The following is a 20,647-nucleotide window of genomic DNA, read 5'->3' as shown; positions in this document are numbered from 1 at the left end:
AGCAAACCTGTTAGGAATGATGGTCAAGCTCTTACGAGTAATGGGTGCAACCTTTAGCACGTGGACCTTGTGACATCCTTCTGCATAGCAGGGGTTAAAATTCCTTCCTGGTTCCAAGTTGTGTTAGCATCATCATAATTGCTCAAAAGAGGTCTTGAAGGTGTTCAGGACTATGCAGTCATAAAGGTCTTTTCTTCACAAATGACAATACTGGTGAACAACGGGTACTCTGAGCTTCCGTGTGGACATGATGAATCATCTCAGGGAGAACTGGGGCTAAGAAAGGGCAGAGCGCTCTGCTTGTCACACTGGAAACCGGGGAGCCCATCCTGGGCACGGAAACCACACGTCCCCTTCTCCTGTCCTGAGATCCCTATAACCAAGAGGTCATCTACAGAGCCATTAAAGAACAAAGATCCTAATTATCTGAAGTCATTAGGATTTTAAGGATTTCTGAAAATACATAAAGCAGCCTCTTAAATATTATACTGTGGAGTTACAGCTTATAAATTAGACGTTTTAGACTATATTGGACCAGCATTTTTAAAGCAGTCTGGTCCATAAAAGAGAGAGGAAATAGCTGAGCTGGTGGCGTGCTCAGTTCGACTAACACAGATCCCAGGGTTTGGGGTGCCTGGTGTTGAACTCTGTCTTACTTAATGAAAGGTTACTATTGTCCCTCTGCCTGAATAATAATTTCCCTTCCTTTTTAGCTTCCTTATGAAATACCATGAAATTCTACTCTAAAAGTTATAACATGTTGTGCCTGGGAGAAATGTTTAATTTTTTAATTTATGTACGTCTTATTAAATAAAGCCCTTAAAACAGTTTTTTTTCCTTCTGAATTTGAGTTTCTTATTCAACACATGAACTTAAAAATCAGTTAAATGTTCAATCTGTATGTGTTCAATCACACAAAGACATGTATAAATTCATGAGAAAGTAGAAAGAAAAAAAAAGAGAGATTTAATAAGCAGCCTAGTAAGAGTTTCCTATCTTGTCAGAATTTCATGTTTAAGTTTCTTTTAAGAAAGTCGTTTCCTGGCCCATGGTGAAACTCCCGAGCCCTGCAAATCAACACAGCAGCATCCTGTTCAAATGTTATTATGGAAACACTGTGCTGTTCTAGGCCAAACATATCCAAATTAAACTGAGGGGGATGGAAATAACTCTCTCTTGATACACTCTGGTTGCTAAAGGTGGGTTTGTTTATGAGTAGAATAAAATTTACAGCTAACTGTAAAAACAGATACATCATCATCTTGTGAACTTGAGTAACATGTCATTCCACTTGTGGAGTCTGAAAACACACACACACACACACACACACACACACACACACACACACACACACACAGGTCACGCCTAAAATAAGCACAGCATAGGGCTAAGGATCACACCCGTCGTAAAACCGCAGACTTTCCCACCTTTGATTAAAGGCATTAGACAGGTTACAATCGGACAGTGAGGTCATTTCTTTTGAACCAGAACACCGTGGATTTGTTATTCCAGCACACACACACACACACACACACACACACACACACATGCTGACCCAGGCAGTGCTTCTGAATTAGGTGTCTGGTCTCGGTATGAAGCAATGATGACTACTTATTTTTCAAAGGCTATTTATGCAGACTATGGAGCCAAAGAGAAGAGAGGCAGAAACAAAATGTCTCTCTCTCTCTCTCTCTCTCTCTCTCTCTCTCTCTCTCTCTCTCTCTTCTTTTCAACTATGGAAGAACTTCAAAAAAAAATCCATGTTGTGAAAGATTTCACCTCCTAGTTACTAAAAGAAAGATGGTTAATTGGCTTCCTAAAGAGACACAAAAGAAATGAAAAAGTCACATGCATCCAATTGTAATGTTTAATAGGTTTCTGTTTTAAATTTTTAAACATTTCTTCAAGTTTCAGGGGACATCAACTGCCACTCGGATTGCCTAAAAAAGAATCTGGTTTTGCCTCTGACGAGGCCAAGTTACTTGACTTTGCAGAACCTCTGTTTCCTCATCTATAATTCCACTTCCTCGGGAGAGGTTATTGGGGTTAACTAATCTCCTATCCATAAAAGCGTTACACCCAGAGTCTGGCACACATTGGGGTTCGGTAAATGTTAGCTTCCTTCCTTTCTCCTGGCTCGCAGTGACTGAGGCCATTGACCAACGTTGTGATAAGTGGAAATGGGGACAACTTAAGGATCAGTAGGGGTAAGGGAACAGTGCTCCATACATTCTAGCCAAAAACAGTAGAAGTCTTTAACTCAATATTGTGCATGGCAACCCATTTTAAACTGATGTACAGACTGTATTATATTAATATATTATATATATTATATTAATTAATACATATTAGTTATATATATATATATATATTCTAAGGTAGAACACTATTGTTTTTACCTATTCCTATAAAAAAGCCATTCGTCCTCTGTAAATTGCAATAAGACCAGAGCTTCAAAGACGAACTTAAGTTAATACGGCCCCATCAGCACTCCTGTACCAGCTTATCCTGTATTTGTTACATTGTAGTCTTTGCAGGATATTGTTCATTATTTGCCTGTTTACTGTTCTGACTTCCCCACTATGTTAAGATAGTTATGATATCCTCAGTGGTATACAGACAGTCCTTGGCTGTCACGTCTTCCGTTCTAGCTCCAACGCTCTTACAAATATTTGTGGAATGAATGAGTTGTTGAACTAAAATAGCCACAGTGCCTAAAGGGCGCTGTGGCTATCCTACTGGTGAAAACTCCACCTTTCTAAAAATTCCATAATGACTTCATTCGCCAAATTGATGTTGGTTACCTAAAGAGAGGGGAGCCCAATGTTGCAAGGACATAGAAACATGGGTTGCTAGTTAGATACGAACCATCAAAAAATGAGGGTCTATGTTCATGCAATTCCACCTTTCCCCTCCTAAGGGGGGCCTGTTTTCCAGAACCCTCAAATGGAGTTTGAGAGAACTCCCACATCCATCACAATGCTGTCCTTAGGAGGCAGGACATGGTCAAGTCCACCGCCTACCTCACAAGCACACCCAGGGGGTCTTCAGCAAATGTGTGGGCACAAGGTGGCCTGCAGGTGGATAGACACCCCTCTGCTGCAAGCATGAAACACACTTCAAAAGCTGAATCAAAGGAGGGAAAATAACCTGAAACAAAAAACTACATTTGAATGTCCCTGAAAATGTTTTAGATAAAAAGCAGTAGAGGATACTCTCTTTCAAAATTGGATATACTTGGTTCCCTGTCTATTGAGGAATCTGGGGTCCTTGTGAAAACATACCGAGACATAGCAACTGGACTCGAGTCTGGGAAGGAATACCAGCATTTCTTGACTATCTGGCTCTCGTGTAGTTTTGTGAGGCAACATTTCGTCTTCACGTGGGAATACACAAACAACAATAGGGGGTAGGGAGAGGAAGGCAGAGAGAAGTGGGAATATAACACCTGCCTTGCCTAGCTAGGGTTGTCGTGAAGATCAAATGGGCCAGCAGATACGAAATTCCTTCAGAAACCTTAAAATCCTCCATGTGGGCAAGACAAAACGGTTGTAACTTTTCCACCTGGAGGAAAAATTCTATGAAAACTGGTTTTCATAATTGAATTCGTTCTTCAAACACAGTTTTATTAACTGGTTGCCAATGACAATTTATTACAATGTGAATTCTAACAAAATTAAGTTTCCCAACTAGGCAGCATTAATTTAAGAGAATGGGAAATAGGGGGGAAAAATACTCATACAGAAACACAACAATGACAATATTCTTTTCAAAAGGATTATAGGGAAAGGCCACTGTAATTGAAGAAGAAATGAGCAATGTTTGGAAGCTTTGAGCTAATCCACTACATCTTTCTAAAAATCTCTCCATTCTATTTCCAATCCTTGCCCACAGCTTTCAATTTCTTGCTGTGCCCACTGCCATTCCTTTCGGTCAGGCACACAGGACACAGGGTCTTGCTCATTGACTGAGCTCGCCTCCTATCTGTCTCTAATTTTTCCCCATTCGCATGAACTGAATAAAGTGGAGGCAGCATGACCTTTCTGAAACGAGGCTCTCCATGGCGGTACAGCCCCAGCATCACCCTTCTGATCTGGCTGTCCTCCCCCAGGCCAGCCTGGACCCCTCCGTCCCTGCAGCTCACCACGTGCTCTCTGGCCTCTGGCCTTTGTTCTCCAGGTTCTGTCTGCTGGCCACACTCTGCTCCGCCTTCCCACTCCTCTAGATTAATTCCAGCTCATCCTCCAGGCTTCAGCCCCCTCTCCTGGGAAGACTTCCTCCACTGGAAATGCCCCGGCTGTGTTGGCATTTCTCCTCTCCCAACTCTACCCTTGGTGACAGCAGCTGCTGTTTAACGATCCCCACCTCCCAGGCTGGAAGCCACGTCCATCCGGCTCCCACTTTCCCAGGGCCTGGCCTACACCATGTGCTCAATTAAAAAAAAAAAAGTGGGATAAATGAATAACTGATCTCCTATTCTGTCTGCTTTAACCACGTGATCCACCCCACACACTTACAAAAACAACTGTTCTCTAGAAAACAGAGATGCAAATGGGTCCTTAATAGTAAATGAGGACATCCTTTTTTAATACCAAGCCAAACAGGTAGAGAAGTTTGAAGGGAGAGTCCAACGTCTCAACTCACAGTCAACTTCCCCAAAGTCGCCACATTTTCAAACCGCTAATTTACTCATTGGTCATGCCCTTTCACTATTCCTTCCAAAAGGTATTTTCAAATTCCATTTGACATGTACTTTCATTGGTTAATTTTTAATTGAACCAAATATTAAATGCTCACATTCACCAGACAAAGCGGGTTTAGCTACTGATTTGCAGTGACAGCTTGTGTTATTCTCACACACAGGCCAAGCATGAAATAGAAAACTAATAACCCCTTAAGTGTATTCTCAAAGTATCATTTATGGGAAAGAAAACTACATTCAAAGGAAACTTGTGCAATGGCTGTCATTTTTTTTTTTTTCCTCCCTGAGCCGCAAGCTGTTACAAAGCAGGGAAGCTCATTTTCTCACGGATCCGGGCGAGCTCAAGAACCCCACTGTCACTGGATGTATTCATTAAGAAGGAATCTGGCAGCAGCACAGGGGGACAGATACCTTGGAAAACAGGCCAATTATCTGGGTGTCCTTTATAATTTGAAGTTTCTGAATTCACTCACAGATAAGCCACTTGAAGAGGGTCTGGCAATGGTAACGTAAGGCACAGATGGCCACTGAAGACACGAGAGGGAGGAAGGGAGGATGGGGAGAAAAGAAAATTTGCTTGTGGTTTCATTCATGGGGACAAATCTGTAAGCTGACACATCCCTCTTTTTAAAAAGTCCCTAGAGAAGTATGGTCAAGCTTCATTACAAGTAAACAAATCATACCATCTTTCTCAGATGACAAGTGATGAGCAATAATGCTTGGAGTTTGCTTCATGCCCGGGGATGAGGAGTCGTATAATACAAATTCCACCAGTTCTTAAAAGCACTGTGAAAGGCGGCGATGCTCCTTTCCACCAGAACAGAGAACTTAGCCCCAAGCTGCCAGGCCAGGGGTTTCCTCCATGACACGCCTGGTGGTCCTCTCATTGGTCAGTATCTGGAGAAATGAAATCTTAGATTCTCTCACCTGTGGGAACACGGCGCTGTAACGACTTCTTCCTTCAATTGGCTGCTTGTTTTCATGGAGAAGAACTAGAGGACCACTTATCCCCATGACTTCCAGGCTGTACTTCCTTTATATTGGAACTAAAACCCTGATCGAAGGGAAAAACCCACATTGTTCCCATTGTGAGAACCTTGGATAAGTCCTGAATTCCTTAATAAGGTGATGAATAATCTCAGGCATCAAGACTTGCATAGTCTGTACAGGGCTTGAGATAATGAAACACGAGGATTAAAAACACCAACACACATGTATGTAGACATACGCACACATGCGTTCTTTGTATAAACTGATATAACGTGCCAATCAGTAGGCTGCTGTCTAAGATTAGCACTGAGGACTAACAAAAGTCAAATGTTTAATATAAAGCAAAATCTAGACGATTTCTCTTCAGGTATAGGTGACATACTTTTTCAATTCAGTGATGAAGGATGAAATCAAAGCAGTTAATAGGTATTTTTTCTTTATTCCTTTCTATTAAATATTAATGGATCTCTGGAATGGGAGTTTTGGAACACACACACACTATAATAATAAGGGGAGTGGGGGAACATTAGCTGGTTAGGATGACTTAGCTGTCCCAAATGCCTCTAACAAAATCATTTTTAGAATTCACTGACCAACAAATAATCATTGTGCACATCGCTACCTATTATGCTAAGTGCCAGGACAAATTTAATAGGAGGAATCTTTTATGAAATGAGTTAAGTCCCAGTGAAGGAAAGCACCTTGATTTTGTAAGACCCCCACAAACGGAGGATACCATTAGAATACTGGAACAACACGAATTTGACTCAAGTTGAATTGTTTTTTAAGTAGGCAAGCTGGTGATGGGAAGCCAAACTCTGAACAGTAAAATCCCAAGCTAATCGCCCTAGTGCAATCCATGGAAGTCTACAGAGGACTTTTGGGGAAAGGCAGCATGGGAACAGCAGTAATAAAAGACGGTAGAATCAGCAGTGGCAGTTCGGGCCACTTTGGGAAATGAAACAAGAAAATGGGAAATCGACATGGCTTTGCAGAAAAGACATATTGCATTCTAGCCCCAACTTGTCTCTTGAGCTCCAGGTTCTTAGGGCCAACTGCTGCTGGGCATTTCCGTGTGGGTATCCTACTGGAAACTCAAGTTGAAAATGTCCAAAATTCATTTCATCACACAGAACAGTACCTGTTCTTATCTTTCCTTTCTCTCTTAAGAACAATATGATTTCTTGAACCCGCCAAGTTTTGAACTTGAGTCCTTTGCTTCTTTCCATCCTTCATTCCTCACATTCAGTCTGTCGTCAGTACTTCGGTTTGACCATCTCCCACATCTGTCCTGTCTATCCCATTCCCCACTCCAACACCATGGTTCAGGCCTCCTACCTGATCTTCCATTGTCCAGCTTTAGTCATTCTCCATCCTCTATAAGTCCACACATCTGTCTCAGAATCCTTTCTATGTCCTTTTAACAGCAACCAACTTAAATGCAAACTTCTCAACTTAGGACCCAGTCTTCCGAGAGATCTCTCTGCCTCAGTGAGGTCCGGCTCTTTACAATTCCACAAACGTGCCTCGTACATTCTTGCCTGCTTTGACTCTTCTGGTCCAGTTACTTGAAATGTCCTCTCTCCATATACCTACCTATTATCTCTGGCATGAAACTCTTCTAGATCCCTTTCTACCTGGACCTCTCCATCCAATAAAGAGTGTCAGGGAACACAGCAATCTACATGTGTACTTATCTTAGTCTCACTTCTGGTTGGTAAGTTCCTTGAAGGCAAGGGTTATCTCAGGCTTTGTTTTTATTCAACTAAAACACCTAGCATAGAGCTTTGTACATAGTAGGCTCTAAATAAATGTTTCTGGGTGTGGTTTTTTTTGGTGAAAAAGGTAATGTGTACATGCTATCCCAAACAACAAGATCTGTATAAACCTTTCCATTTACATCACTGCCCTTGGTTACTAAGAACTCAGGGTTCGGTTTTGTGAATAATTGCTGATTTTCCTTGATTAATACTTCTTCAAATCCTTTTCCTCTTATACTGTCACTTTAATATTTAGTAAGTGGCTCTGCCTCATTGTACTTACAAGTTTGTTAGGAAACAGCACAAAATCACCTCTAAAAGTTTTCAGTGTTAAACAGATGCGATGCTGGCTGGAATTCATAATAGAAATGGCTAGTAGATAGTCTTGAAATTTTAAACTCAAAAGTGCCAACTGGCATCCTTGATGAATCTCGCTTTTTTTTCAAAGAGATAAAAAATCAATATTTAAAGCTGATGATATAATTGGTAATTAATTTTATTCCTATCCTAATTGTAAGAAGGTAATATATGTCACAAATAGGCAATGAATGAACAGGACTAAGTATTTGTCCCACACTCTCTTAGAAAATTCTAATGCAGCTGAATGGAATATTTGGCTGTAATTCAATGGCAGAGTTAATACATAGATATAATATTCATCGTGTTGTAAAGCACAAGAAATCTTAAGTATTGATTAGGAAGGGTTGGAAAAAGCCAAGAGAACACAACCAACACCATTGATACCTTGTTTGGTGTTCCAAGCATTAAAATTGATAAATTCTTTCAAAGCTTAAGAAAAGACAATTAAAAAGAAATAAATTCCAGTCAAGATGGCAGAGTAGGTAAATGCTATGCTTACCTTCTCTCATGGCCACATCAAAATTACATCTAAACTACAAAACAACCATCACTGAGAATCAACTGAAGTCTAGCTGAACTGAAGCCCTACAATTACAGACATACAGAAGTAGCCACCTGGAGCGAGGCTGGCAGGAGGGGCCGAGCCAAGGAATGGGCTGGTTCCACACCTATGTGTAGTCGTTACAACTCGGGAAGGATATCTTGGCTGCAAGAGGTCCCAGCGCCACCCCAGTCTCCCCAGCCCAGGGTTCCAATTCCAGGGAGAGAAGTCCTCATAATTTCTGGTTGTGAAAACCAGCAGAGACTGTGGCTGAGTGGGATAGAGGGCAGCTGTGCTTCCAGGTGCTCCCCTTAAACGGCCCATGCACGACTTACTCACCGACAGAATTACTGGCTCTGAGCTCCAGCACTGGGGCAGCAGCTGGAGAGGTGGCAGGGTCATATGGTGGGGAACTGAGTTGTCTGACTTCAGGATGGTGGGCTGGAGGGGCAGCTTTCTCCTGGACGGAGGATCTGGCGGAAGCCATTGTTTCTTTGTTGAGCCCTCCCCCTTCCTGGCGTGCAGACACAGGTGGTGGCCATATCTGAGTCTCCATCTACCTGGCTAACACCATTCATGAGTCCAGCCCTGGAGATGCTAGAACCCACCCCACCCAACTTTGGGGCACACCCAAGCTTCTTCCAGTGGCTTTTTCATATAAACTGCCTGCCTTGACTCATGCTGCAGATTTTCCTAAAGTCTCTCAAAAGTTCACAAAACCCGAACAAGCAGCATCTGGCTTCAGCACGTCTCATACCTCTGGCTGAGCAGCCTTAAGCCTGGCACTAGCAGCAGCCGGCCTTGATTCGCAGCTTGGTCTCTCAAGGCACCTCCAAGCAAAGTGTGGGCAGCAGCCATCTGTGGACTGTTGGTGGCTCATGCCAGGTGGCTCCAGATAGGACACAGACTGCGGCTGAATTTGGCCTGCAGCGGGTCCTCTCCCGGGTGGCCCTGGGGCTGGCACACCCAGTGGCCAGCTTTGAACCAAGCAAGAGCATCACTCAGCTGCCTCCAAGGATGACACACCCAAAGGGAAGACTGGGCAGGCACCAGAGCCCTGCTAAAGTGAATCCTGCTCTGTAGGGTCAGCCTCTGCACAGCAGCTTCTCCTCTGTAGTCACGGCCAGTCCTCATAACAATGAGCCTGAGGGTCACTCCCTCCCATTGATGTGCAAACAGCAGCCAAGGCTCAACTACAGCAGGAGGGCACACACAACCACCCAAGGGACACACCTGGAGCACCCAGCTCTGGCGACCAGGGAGACTGTGCCACTGGGCCCCACAGGACACCTACTACATAGGCCACTCTACGAAGACCAAGAGACATAGCAGTCCTACCTAATATGTAGAAACAACACAGGGAGGCAGCCAAAATGGGGAGACAAAGAAACATGTCCTAAATGAAAAGCAGAACAAAACTCCAGAAAAAGAACAAAACAAAATGAAGGCAAGCAGACGCAGAGTTCAAAACACTGGTTACAGAGATGCTCAGTGATCTCAGGGAGAACCTCAATAAAGAGACAGGAAATGTAAAAATGGAGATAGAAAACATAAACAAGAACCAGCCAGAAATAAAGAATACAATAACTGAAATGAAGAATACATTACAGGGAATCAACAATGTACTAGATTAGATGAAGCAGAGGGTTGAATCAGCGATTTAGAAGATAAGGTAGCAGAAAACACCCAAACAGAACAACAAAAAGAAAAAAGAATCCAAAAAAATGAGGATAGTTTAAGAGACCTCTGGGACAAATCAAGTGCAACAACATTCATATCATAGGAGTGCCACAAGATGAGGGAGAGCAAGAAATTGAAACCCTATTTGAAGAAATAATGATGGAAAGCTTCCCTAACCTGGCAAAGGAAATAGATATACAAGTCCAGGAAGCTCAGAGTCCCAAACAAGATGAACTCAAGCAGGCCCACACCAAGACACATCATGATTAAAATGCCAAAGGTTAAAGACAAAGAAAGAATATTAAAAGCAGCAAGAGAAAAGTAGTTAGTTACCTACAAGGGAGTTCCCATAAGACTGCCAGCTGATTTCTCAACAGAAATGTTGCAGGCCAGAAGGGATTGGCATGAAATATTCAAAGTGATGAAACGCAAAGACCTACAACTAAGATTACCCTGCCCAGCAAAGCTATCATTTAGAATAGGAGGACAGATAAAGAGCTTCCCAGGCAAGGGCCGGCCGAGTGGCTCAGTTGGTTAAGAGCATGCTCAAGAGTGCGAGCTCTGAGCAACCAGGTCGCCGGTTCAAGTCACGGCCCGAGCTGAGCTGCCACTGAGCTGCCAACAGGTGGCAGGATGGCTCAGCTAAAAAAAAAAAAAAAAGAGCTTCCCAGACAAGAAAAAGCTAAAGGAGTTTATCACCACCAAACCAGTATTACAAAGAATCTTAGAGAGACTTCTTTAAGATGGAACAAAAAAAAAAGATAAAAAATATGAATAATAAATGGCAATAACTACATATCTATCAACAATGACTTTAAATGTATATGAATTAAATGCTCCAATGAAAAGACATAGGTTGGCTGAATGGTTAAGAAAATAAGACCCATGCATATGCTGCCTACAAGAAACTCACTTCAGATCAAAAGACACACAAAGACTGAAAATAAAGGGATGAAAAAAGTTATTTCATGGAAATAGAAACAAAAAAAAAAAAAGCTTGGGTACTCACACCAGACAAATACTCACACCAGACAAAATGGACTTTTTTTGGCTATATTTTTAAAGGCTATAACAAGAGACAAAGAAGGACCTAGTGATCCCACTTCTGGGTGTTTAGCTGAAGAAACCCAAAATGCTATTTTGAGGATTCATCCATATGTTCACTGCAGCACTATTTACAATTTCCAGGATGCAAAGGCAACCTGGGCATCCCTGAATGGATGAATGGGTAAAGAAGAGGTGGTACATATATACAATGGAATATTACTCAGCCATTAAAAAGAATGAAATCTTGCCTTCTGCAACAACATGGATGGACCTAGAGGGTATTGTGCTGAATGTCAGATAGGGCAAGATAAATGCCATATGATTTCACTTATAAGTGGAATCAGAAGAACAAAATAAACAAATGAAACAGAAATAAATTCATAGATACAGAAAACATTTTAATGGTTGCCAGATGGGAGGGGTGTTGGGGATGGGTGAAAAAGGGAAAGGGATTAAGAAGTACTAATTGATTGTTAGAAAGTAGTTATGGAGATGTAGGATATAACATAAGGAGTATAGTCAATAATATTGTAACAACTAATGTATGGTGTCAAATGGGTACTAGATTTGTTGGGGTGATAGTTGGGAGGGGGCTGGGGGCAGGGTAAAAAAGGTGAAGGAATTACAAAATACAAATTGGTAGTTACAAAATAGTCGTGGGGATGTAAAGTAAAGCCTAGGGAATATAGTCAATAATATACTGTGATAGCATGGGACGGTGTCAGATGGTTGCTAGACTTATGGGGATCACTTCTGTAGGTCTATAAATGTTGAAAAACTATGACGCACACCTGAAACTAATATAATATTGTATGTTAGCTATATTTTAATAAAAACCTTGTTTTAAAATGCAGTTTAAAATAGAGAAATACAGTACTTGGAACTGTCATAAGAAAGAGGTATTGGCCTCAATGGTAAAATCTCCCTTGAAAAATTAAAAGCTGCACTTGACACAGTGGGTCCTGGGTTTCTTTCAGGGGACATAGTCAAGAGGACAGTGAAGTTGGTCATAAGCTTCTGACTCATTACAGTGAAGCCCCAGAAAGCTGGTGAGCTGATTATTAACTCAACATGAATATGGCTCTGTTCCTGAAATTCTGAAGACAAAACCAGGAGCAGCACAGAAACACAAATTTTCCAAATTAAGGGCTTCCCAGCGCAGGGCATGCTCTGTGTGCAATGTGTAAGAAAGGTAGATTCGACAGTGAACCTTCTAGTAGATTCTACAGTGAACCTTCTCATAGAATCCGGTGAGCCGCCCAAGAAAACCACCCAAGAAGCTCTTAGCATATTGCTACAAATGGCCACTCCAGCATGTCAGAGAGATTCTCTTTCTCACACGTCAAAGAGGGCGTTTGGGGAAGCGTCTTTAGTGTAAGCTATTTTAGTTGAGGTTAGTCGGTCACTACTCATCTAAGGCTACAGTATAACCCCCACTCTAATCTCACATGGCAGAGGCCAGAGCAAGGAAAAATTCTGCCTGCAGATTCTATCTTTTCCCTGCACAGGTTGGAATTTATGACCTCTGGAGGGAAAGCATCATCTCTGTTGACAGAATTTTTCCTTGCTCTGTTGCCTCTGGCAAGATTGGAGCGGAGGTTATATTCTAGCTTTGGTTAGGTCTCTTTTCTGCTCCCTCTTGCTGGTGTCCAGGCATTAATGCTCTTTCTTCAGGTGAGTTCTGCCCTTCACCTGTCGGAAGGTAACAAGGAGATGCATCTAGGAGGTGTCTCTGTGGTGGGACCATGGGCAGGTAGGGGACAGTCATGGGGGATGGGCTGGGGTCCCTATGAGAAAGCACAAATGGCTTTGGAGAAATAGGAATAATTGCTCAATCATCATTCTCCCTAAAGACGTTGGGCTTTATCTTTGGTCTGACAAATAAAAAGCAGAGAAATAATGTGGGCATTACAGAATTGAGCATACATATCAGAACAAGAGGCAACCTACAAAAACATGTTTAAAAATGCAAACAGCTTTGTTGTAATTTCGCAAGTTTTACAATCTCTATTTAAAGACAGAACCACGAGGGCAAAAGGTTAGACGGTGAACACCTGCTTTTTAGGAACACAAATGTAACAGTGGACCAGGACTTTCTGTAAATAGCATTTTGGAAGAGAAGCCTCTTTCTTAATAAGCAGAACAGTTTTATAACATAAAACCAAAACAAAACACAAGCCTTTTTTTTTCTCTCCCAAAGCAAGAACCCCTGTTCTGATTCAAAATCGCCTTGTATTTTCCTGCATATGAGGACTTAAGAAAGACAGCTCTTCCAGTGAAGCTATCCTAACCATCCTAGTCAGAGCCTTGTATTTCCATAAAAAATAACTAATGAAATACATTAAGAACTGCGGGCTGGTTTTTATTAAGTCTTCTTAATGTGTATGAAGAGTGATTAATGGGTAAATATTTAACAAGGGAACCCCCCCCCTGCCTTTCAGTTCTCCTAAGCATATGTCTGTGTTGCACAGGGTTTTAAAAATGATCTACCTTGCCCCTCCTATTTAAATCAGGCCTAATGCACACATGAACAGCCCTATGGTTAGAAATAACTTTTTTAGACCAAGATCGACATGTATGCAAAATAACCTGTACTTAGTTTTTTCCTCTTTCCCTCTGAGAGTGTCGGATCCCAGCCATCGGGCTGCCTGGGAAGTGAGTTTACTAAGACCCCTACAGCTACTAACCCGTGAGGTCACCCAGGAGAGGGGCGAAGCTTTCCTTCATGTGCCCCCAACCGAACCCAGGGAGGGCACACAGAAGACTTGCAATCGTGTCTGTCGAATAAAACTGTCTCAGTCCTTGGCTGATTTTCATCGTTAACCCCATTTACACGTCAAACGCTAATTTTGTTTGAATCAAACCAAGAGGAATGAAAGAGAAGCTTCATAGTGAAGTTAAATTCACTGAGTGGTCTCTGTATGTAGCCGAGGGAAAAGGGTGACCAGCTTTGGAGGTTACCGCTGTACCTGAATAGGTGATATTAGGTTACCTTAAAAAGGTTTAACAGAACCTTTGAACCTCAAATACAATATATCTCTGGGGGGAAAAACCTTTCTACTTGTACACTACAAAGACAGTGTTGTATTTCTAGCGCGAATGCACTTCTGCTGAAATCCTGCTTTGCTCAACTATTGCGAAGACATGATGAGTGACCTCAGAAATGGGTGTGGGGGTGTGCTGAGTGGGAGGCACCACTACCGAGACACGCGGCACCCACACACCTGCTTTATGAGTGGGTTTATCATTCCTCCAAAACGCTGACAAGGACTGGGAGTAGAGATAAGGAAAAACTGTAAGAGTTTGGCTTTAAAAAAAAAAAATTGTGGTTTTCTGTTACCTGGTGTGCTGTGTGGCCTAATGACATTTAAGCAATCTGAAATGTACCAGTTCAATCAAGGATTGCTAAAAAGATCAATCAGTTCTCACTAGAAAGCACAGCGAAAAAGTAACAGGATGCGCAAAAGAAAGCCATGTTTTCAACCGACAGTGAATTGCAACAAAGGCCCTAAAACAGAAAAGAGAACTGAACGAACTATAAAATTTTACAAAGGTCCAGAAATACAATCACGCAACAGCACATGACTGCAAACTCTAATAGCAATCATGTATTTTTTTTTTCTACAACATGAATTATTGAAAGGGGTCATGTGATTCTTAGCAGGCAGAGAGATGCACTTTCCCCAGGGAAGTTCATCATTAAATATATTATTTAAGACTGGATAATTGTCAGGCTATTTTTAATCTTATTTTGCTGCCAAAATTGGCCATAAGCCAATGATACTCAACCACTAGAAAAATTATGCTTTTTTCATATATTTTGTACACTGGCATAAGTAATGGTACTGCTTTCCAGTTAATCAAATGTTCTGGTGGATGTGGACTACATAGAGAAAAGAGAAACTTGTTGACCAACTAATAAAAGGAAGCTAACTTCTACTGGATGTAGAGAAGTAAGTTTTCCTTCCTAAACCACAAAGACCAAAAGATGAAAAAAAAAAAAAAAGGCACACCACCATCCACAGAATGAAGCCAGTCTCCTCTTTAAGCCATCTCATTCTTTTAGTAGTCCTATCTCACTCTCTTCTAAGACATGAAACTAAATGTTACATTTCTCAGTTTGGAGGGTGCTATCAATTTTCACTCACCACCAACTTCCCCATATCTTAACCCTTTGCTTGCAAGAGCCCCTTTGTCTTGAAGCAGTCTCAGGGCCACTACACCCATCTCCAGAATTTAAACTGTGTTCCAGGGGATAAAATAATACCAAACACAGCCATTAAAAGAGCTAAATCTTCCTGCCTTTAGCTGGAGTAGAAAAGCTATCTTACTTGAATGGGTGATGCCAACACAAAGTGCATAGCTACCGTGAAAAAGCATTCTTGAGAAGAACCAAGCTTACCATAATTTATCTCCCATCTCTGTTTCATTCCAACCTATTTCTTCCAAGGGTCAGACCACCCTCGTGGATGTATGGGACACATTCAGTATTCTAGGTAATACAATGGACCTGTGAAGCCACTGGAAAGGGACACTGTAGGATCCATCCCAGATTGTCATTCCTCCTAAAAGTTGTCCCCCAGGAATGGTAGAAGATGGTTGCCAGCATCTCTAGCTTAAATGTGCACATGGACACCTATAGATCATGTTAACCACAGATTCTGACTCTGGGTTGGGACCTGAGATTCTGCGTCTCTAAGAAGCTTCCAGATGTCACCCAAGCTGCTGGTCTGTGAACCACACTTTGACCAGCAGGGTCTTAGACATTCCCCAGAACTGCAGCCATCTCCCTGCTCCCTCTGTCCTGCCTTTCTCTGGGTGCCACACAATGCCTTACTCAGACATAGGAATATAGCCACACTTCACTCTCCACCCAGTTTCTTCTTTAGTCTTTATTTAATTTGTAAGCCTCTGGGACCATCTTTCAGAAGCCATCGTTCCAAGTCCCTGCTTTCTCCAAGTTATGGAACATGGAATGCAAAGAGATCCCTTCACCTCCAAAGGTTCTGATTTTGCATCATCAGCAGCAAAGATTTAAAAAAGGGACTTCAGATTGAAAGCCCTATGAGTATATATTCAGTAGATGAGCTGGTCTACTGGGTCCTGCAACCAGAGCAAGTCACAGTGGAATGTCCAAAGAGTGTCCTAGCTCTCTATTATTATTAAGAGTGCTTTGCAGATGCAGCATATTATTAGAGATGCAACCCTGACTGATGCAAATCTGGAGAAAAATCTATCTAGTTGCCAGATGCCTAAAACACAAATTTAGATTAATAATGCACATTTGAAAGGATAGGTAAATCATCTATAATTCTCAAATGCTACCACTTTTGTTCCAAAGTGTCCACTTATGATTGCATTTCCCTTTTTTTTTATTGCATATACTTTTTTTGCACCAAATTCCTTTGTTTTCCTATATAGTCATCCATCTATATGTTGCTCTGAAAAACTACACATTTTACCATCAGCCGTTTCTGCTTCTCTCTGATTTATTTTTACTATAAGAGGTTTTGTCAAAACAATTTTTTATCATGTTATACAGTATGTCATTGTGGTTTGGCATCATAAAATGTAGCCTCTACATTTATTAACCTCAGATACCTGTTGACCACAAAGATAGGCTCTACTATGGAAACACTATTTTGAAAGGAGGAAAAAGCGAGCCTTCACTTAAAAAGAAAACTCAATTGGATGAGATTACTATAACTCGACAACAAACATCAAGGTTATATCTGAATTTCAATCATAAATTTCTCTCTGTTTCCCATGTTTTTATTAAATTACTTGATAGATGACAGTTGCCACCATGGATTTCTTTCAGCTAGAAAGGAAATTTTTTAATATTTTATTTTTCATAAAAATATGAAATAGTAAAACTGTTAAATTAGTTTTACTTTGGTCTCAAAATGATCCTTTTGCAGTCTGTAAGTCCCTACCTCTTTGGTTATGATGGTTAAAAATAAAACCACCTACTTAACCATTTAACAAAGATATTCTTTTCACTTTTTAGTGAATTCTTCCAGAATTACTAAAGATCTGATAATATGGGAGCTCAAAACATAAACAATGTACAAACAGCACTTAAATTTTAGAGATTTAAATAGAGGGGATATTTTAGTCAATTTTACTTTTAAACACTGAAGAGTGGCATCCATATTTTGTTAGCTTTGGTCAAGCAGGATCAGATGTGCACGTCAGTCATCTACTTTCTTGGTCTTTTCTCTTTTTGGCCCCTTAGTATCAGCACACTTGGTAAACTGTAGTAAAATACCTAATGTGCTTCATCAAATCAAATCCACTGGTAATCATTTCTAGGCTTTTTCTCCTGTTAGGTCCTGTAAAATAATAACATTAGGAATTCTCCCCAGAGACTATAAAAGGACGCACTGAACTGCATCCTTTTTCAAAGGTAATTCTTCAGATTAAAAAAAAAGGTCTGAAAAAAATTCAGACAACAATTAATTCCTCTTTTACTTTTTCATAAACTAATAATTTTAGATACAAAGCATAGATCTCAATTACAGTTCCTCAGTCTTAGGATCTGCATTCCTGCCCCGAAGAACCACACACAAACAAGAACTTTAAAGCAACACGATGGAAGCTCTGTTGAGCACAGTACCAGGAAAAAAAAAAATCATCTCACAGGTGTTCTTCAAAACTACAGGTGTTCTTCAAAACTACAGGCATCAATCACTTCAACTAAAGTCAGAGCATGAGACAATTCACAGCTAAGATTCAATTCTTGTATGCTCCATGCAGATACTGTAGACGCAAGTTTGTTCAGCAGAGGAAACCACCAAATGATGTGGATTTGGGTGATGAAAAGTAAAAGATACTAACATTCCAGTAAACAGTAAAATCGTACACCAGTTATAGGAACAGAACCCAAAATACACAGCCAATGCAAATTCTGTCCGTGATGAGACAATGTAAGTGTTCTGCAAGATACTGGGTGATACCGACTGGGAATGTGGCACACACTCTCGGCTGGAGTGCCCAGACTTCTGGAAAGTCAACTTACCTCTTTACAAACACAGCTAAGCTTTCCAGGGAAAGGAGCTACATTGGTTTTTTTCCTTTGGGTAGATTTTACCAAGTGGGTCAGAAAAGGCATGACCGTGGTCCTCTGGTGCAGTCTGTTCTTCTAAGTGGGTGGTTCTCAAATTTTAGTACAAAGAAGAAACCCCCAGGGGAACTTGTTTAGGATGCTGATTGCCAGGACCCAACCCGGGGTCTGGTTTATGAGTAAGTAGTCCCTGAAATCTCCAAATTCAACAACTGACTCAGGCCAGGTAGCTGTGATGCTGGGGATCCTTGGACCTCCAGCTGGAGAAACCCTGAAGGGATACCATTTATCCCAAGATCTCACTGTACAGCAAATGCTGGATCTTTGAACCTCAACAGCTGGCGAGCCAAGAATGATCACAGTATGGTTGGCAGGGAGCGCTCTGTACCGTGGAAGAGGTGGGAAGCACCAAACCCGATGTACTTCACCGGCCCATCAGCCTGCCCTTGGCCCAGGAACCCCCCCACACCACAACCACCGCATCCCTGACCCGAGACGTGCAGCCCAGGCTCACATTCCACCAGACATGCACCTACCCAGCCTCCGTTATCCTGGATCCAGGTGTGCAGGTGCCGGTTCAGGTACTCAGTCATCCACAGGGCGATGTTGTCCACCAGGGGCGACATCTCCCGGTTGACGCTCTCCACACACATGACCCCACCGAACTCAAAGAAGGCCACAATCCTCCCCCAGTTCACCCCATCCCTGAAAAGCTCCTCCACCACCGTGGCAAAGCGTCCCCTCGCGGTGAAGGGCGTCAGATGCAGCTGGCTGGACATCTCGGCGAAGTCGCGGCGGTAGCGACGGGAGAAGTCGTCGCCGGCCTGGCGCAGGGTTAGGTGGACCACAGGTGGCACGGGGCTGAGCGCAGGCCCTGCGGCGGCAGCGGGGGCGGCCAGCGGCGGCGGCGGCGAGGTCCTGGCGGGCGCCGCGGTGCGCTCGGGCTGGGAGGAGAAGATGCCCGGCCCGGGGGCGGCCCCCGGGGACGCGGCGCCCGCGTCTCCGGCATCCCACTCGTAGCCCCTCTGCGACAGCTTATAGTGGATGTACTTCATCACTATCTCCCGGTTATCGTACCCTGTTCTCCCGGCGTGCGCCATCCTTCCCTCGAGGAAACTGCAGCCGGGTACCAACAGCACCTCTCGCCGCCTCTCCCGCCCCACGGCCCCGAAGGAAAGCAGAATCGTTATAATCCAGCTATTTTATTGGATGTGCTTTGCATTCTTGGATGAGGGGGTGTCTTCAGTCACGCGGAACACTTGATTCTGGTGTTTCCCTCTTGGCATGAGATGCAGGAAATTTTTAGTTAAATTCCTTTCGGATCTTTATTGCATGAGGCACATGATTATTAATTATTGTCAATATCAGTCTGCTTCCTTCGTGATCCTGAAAGGTTAAAAAAAAAAAAAGAAACACTGCTAAGTCCAAATCAGGTGCATTTTCCCTTATACACTGGGTGAAAGGGCAGACACACTACAAGTTACACGGCTAAAAAGAATGTATTAAACCGCCTGGAAATTAAACTTACTCGAATGCACTTAAAAAAGACAAAATCGCAAATGTTTCTATTGAAAGTTACATTAAACCAATTTCCTGTGCAAAGAACTTACTTGTATTTTTTAAGGACAGCATGATCCTCTGTCAAGTTTCCTTTTTTAATGAAAACAAAACAAATGCATAAGGTAGAGTCCACCGATCTTCAGAACTCTCGGATTATAGCTGCTTTAAAACTTCCGAACGAATCAGGAGTTGGGGGGAGAGGGGGCAGGGGAGGGTGGTAAACATGAGAATTTCCAGATTGATTCCCAGACTTCTTCACAGAAATGTCAATCCGCAAGAATCCCAGCCCAAGATCTCAAGAGCACGAGGAAAAAAAAAAAGAAGAAAAAAAAAAAGGCAGCAGCGGCGGCCGATGAATTACAATTTTCAGTCCTTTCCCCCCTCTCGGCAATTTACACGCGCGCACACACGCGCGGGCACAGACGTGGACCCCTGTCCGCGGGACCGCTCCACGCCTCCCCGGGAGAGAGACCCAGGGACGGGGGGCCCGGTGGACGCGCCGGGCACGGGGGCAGCAATCCTCTTCTGATTAAACTCCCCACAGCAAATGCATTTTTCCGAAAAGCTGCTTGATAAATGAAGGCAGGACGCGCCTGGCCCGCCGGTGCCGAGCGCGAGGAGCCCGCGCTGTGTGTGGTGCGGCGAGGGGTGGGGAGAAGGAGGTGGTGGGGGAGGGCTTTATTTTTTCCCTCTTTTCCTAAAAAGGATGACTGCTACGAAGTTCTCCCCCCTGGACCCCCTCTTCCGCTGCACCCCACCGGCGCACCCCGCCTCCGGGCTGCGCACCCTTTCTCCTCCTCCTGCTCCTGCGCGGCGGCGCTGGCCGCGGCCGTCTCCCGGCGCTCCCGCCGCGCACCCGCTCCCGGCGATGACGGCCGCGCCGGCGGGGAGGGCCCGGCGCCCGGCACCTTCGCTGGCAGCGGCGGCGGCTCCTCGGGGAC

General features: G+C 43.1%; 1 protein-coding gene across 5 annotated transcripts in view; it reads right to left on the bottom strand.

Moving 5' to 3' along the window:
* Positions 1 to 20,590, bottom strand: part of BCL2 (BCL2 apoptosis regulator) — a 179,207-nt gene extending 158,617 nt beyond the window's left edge. For 3 of the 5 annotated variants that reach the window (XM_019657716.1, XM_019657713.1, XM_019657717.1), the window contains exons 1-2: positions 19,757 to 20,448; positions 18,683 to 19,532 (exon numbers count right to left, since the gene is read on the bottom strand). In XM_019657716.1, the coding sequence (XP_019513261.1) occupies positions 18,683 to 19,246 (564 nt within the window). In that variant the 5' untranslated portion in view covers positions 19,247 to 19,532; positions 19,757 to 20,448. Of the gene's footprint in view, positions 1 to 18,682; positions 19,533 to 19,756; positions 20,449 to 20,492 lie in introns of those variants that run through there. The other 2 variants (XM_019657714.1, XM_019657715.1) reach the window with 2 other exon arrangements.
* Between the last annotated feature and the right edge of the window lie 57 nt (positions 20,591 to 20,647).

The sequence above is a fragment of the Hipposideros armiger genome, unplaced genomic scaffold (genome assembly GCF_001890085.2).
Source record: "Hipposideros armiger isolate ML-2016 unplaced genomic scaffold, ASM189008v1 scaffold_278, whole genome shotgun sequence".
NCBI lineage: Eukaryota > Metazoa > Chordata > Mammalia > Chiroptera > Hipposideridae > Hipposideros > Hipposideros armiger.
Note: the sequence above shows the minus strand (reverse complement) of the source record. Positions and strands in the feature narration are given on the sequence as shown.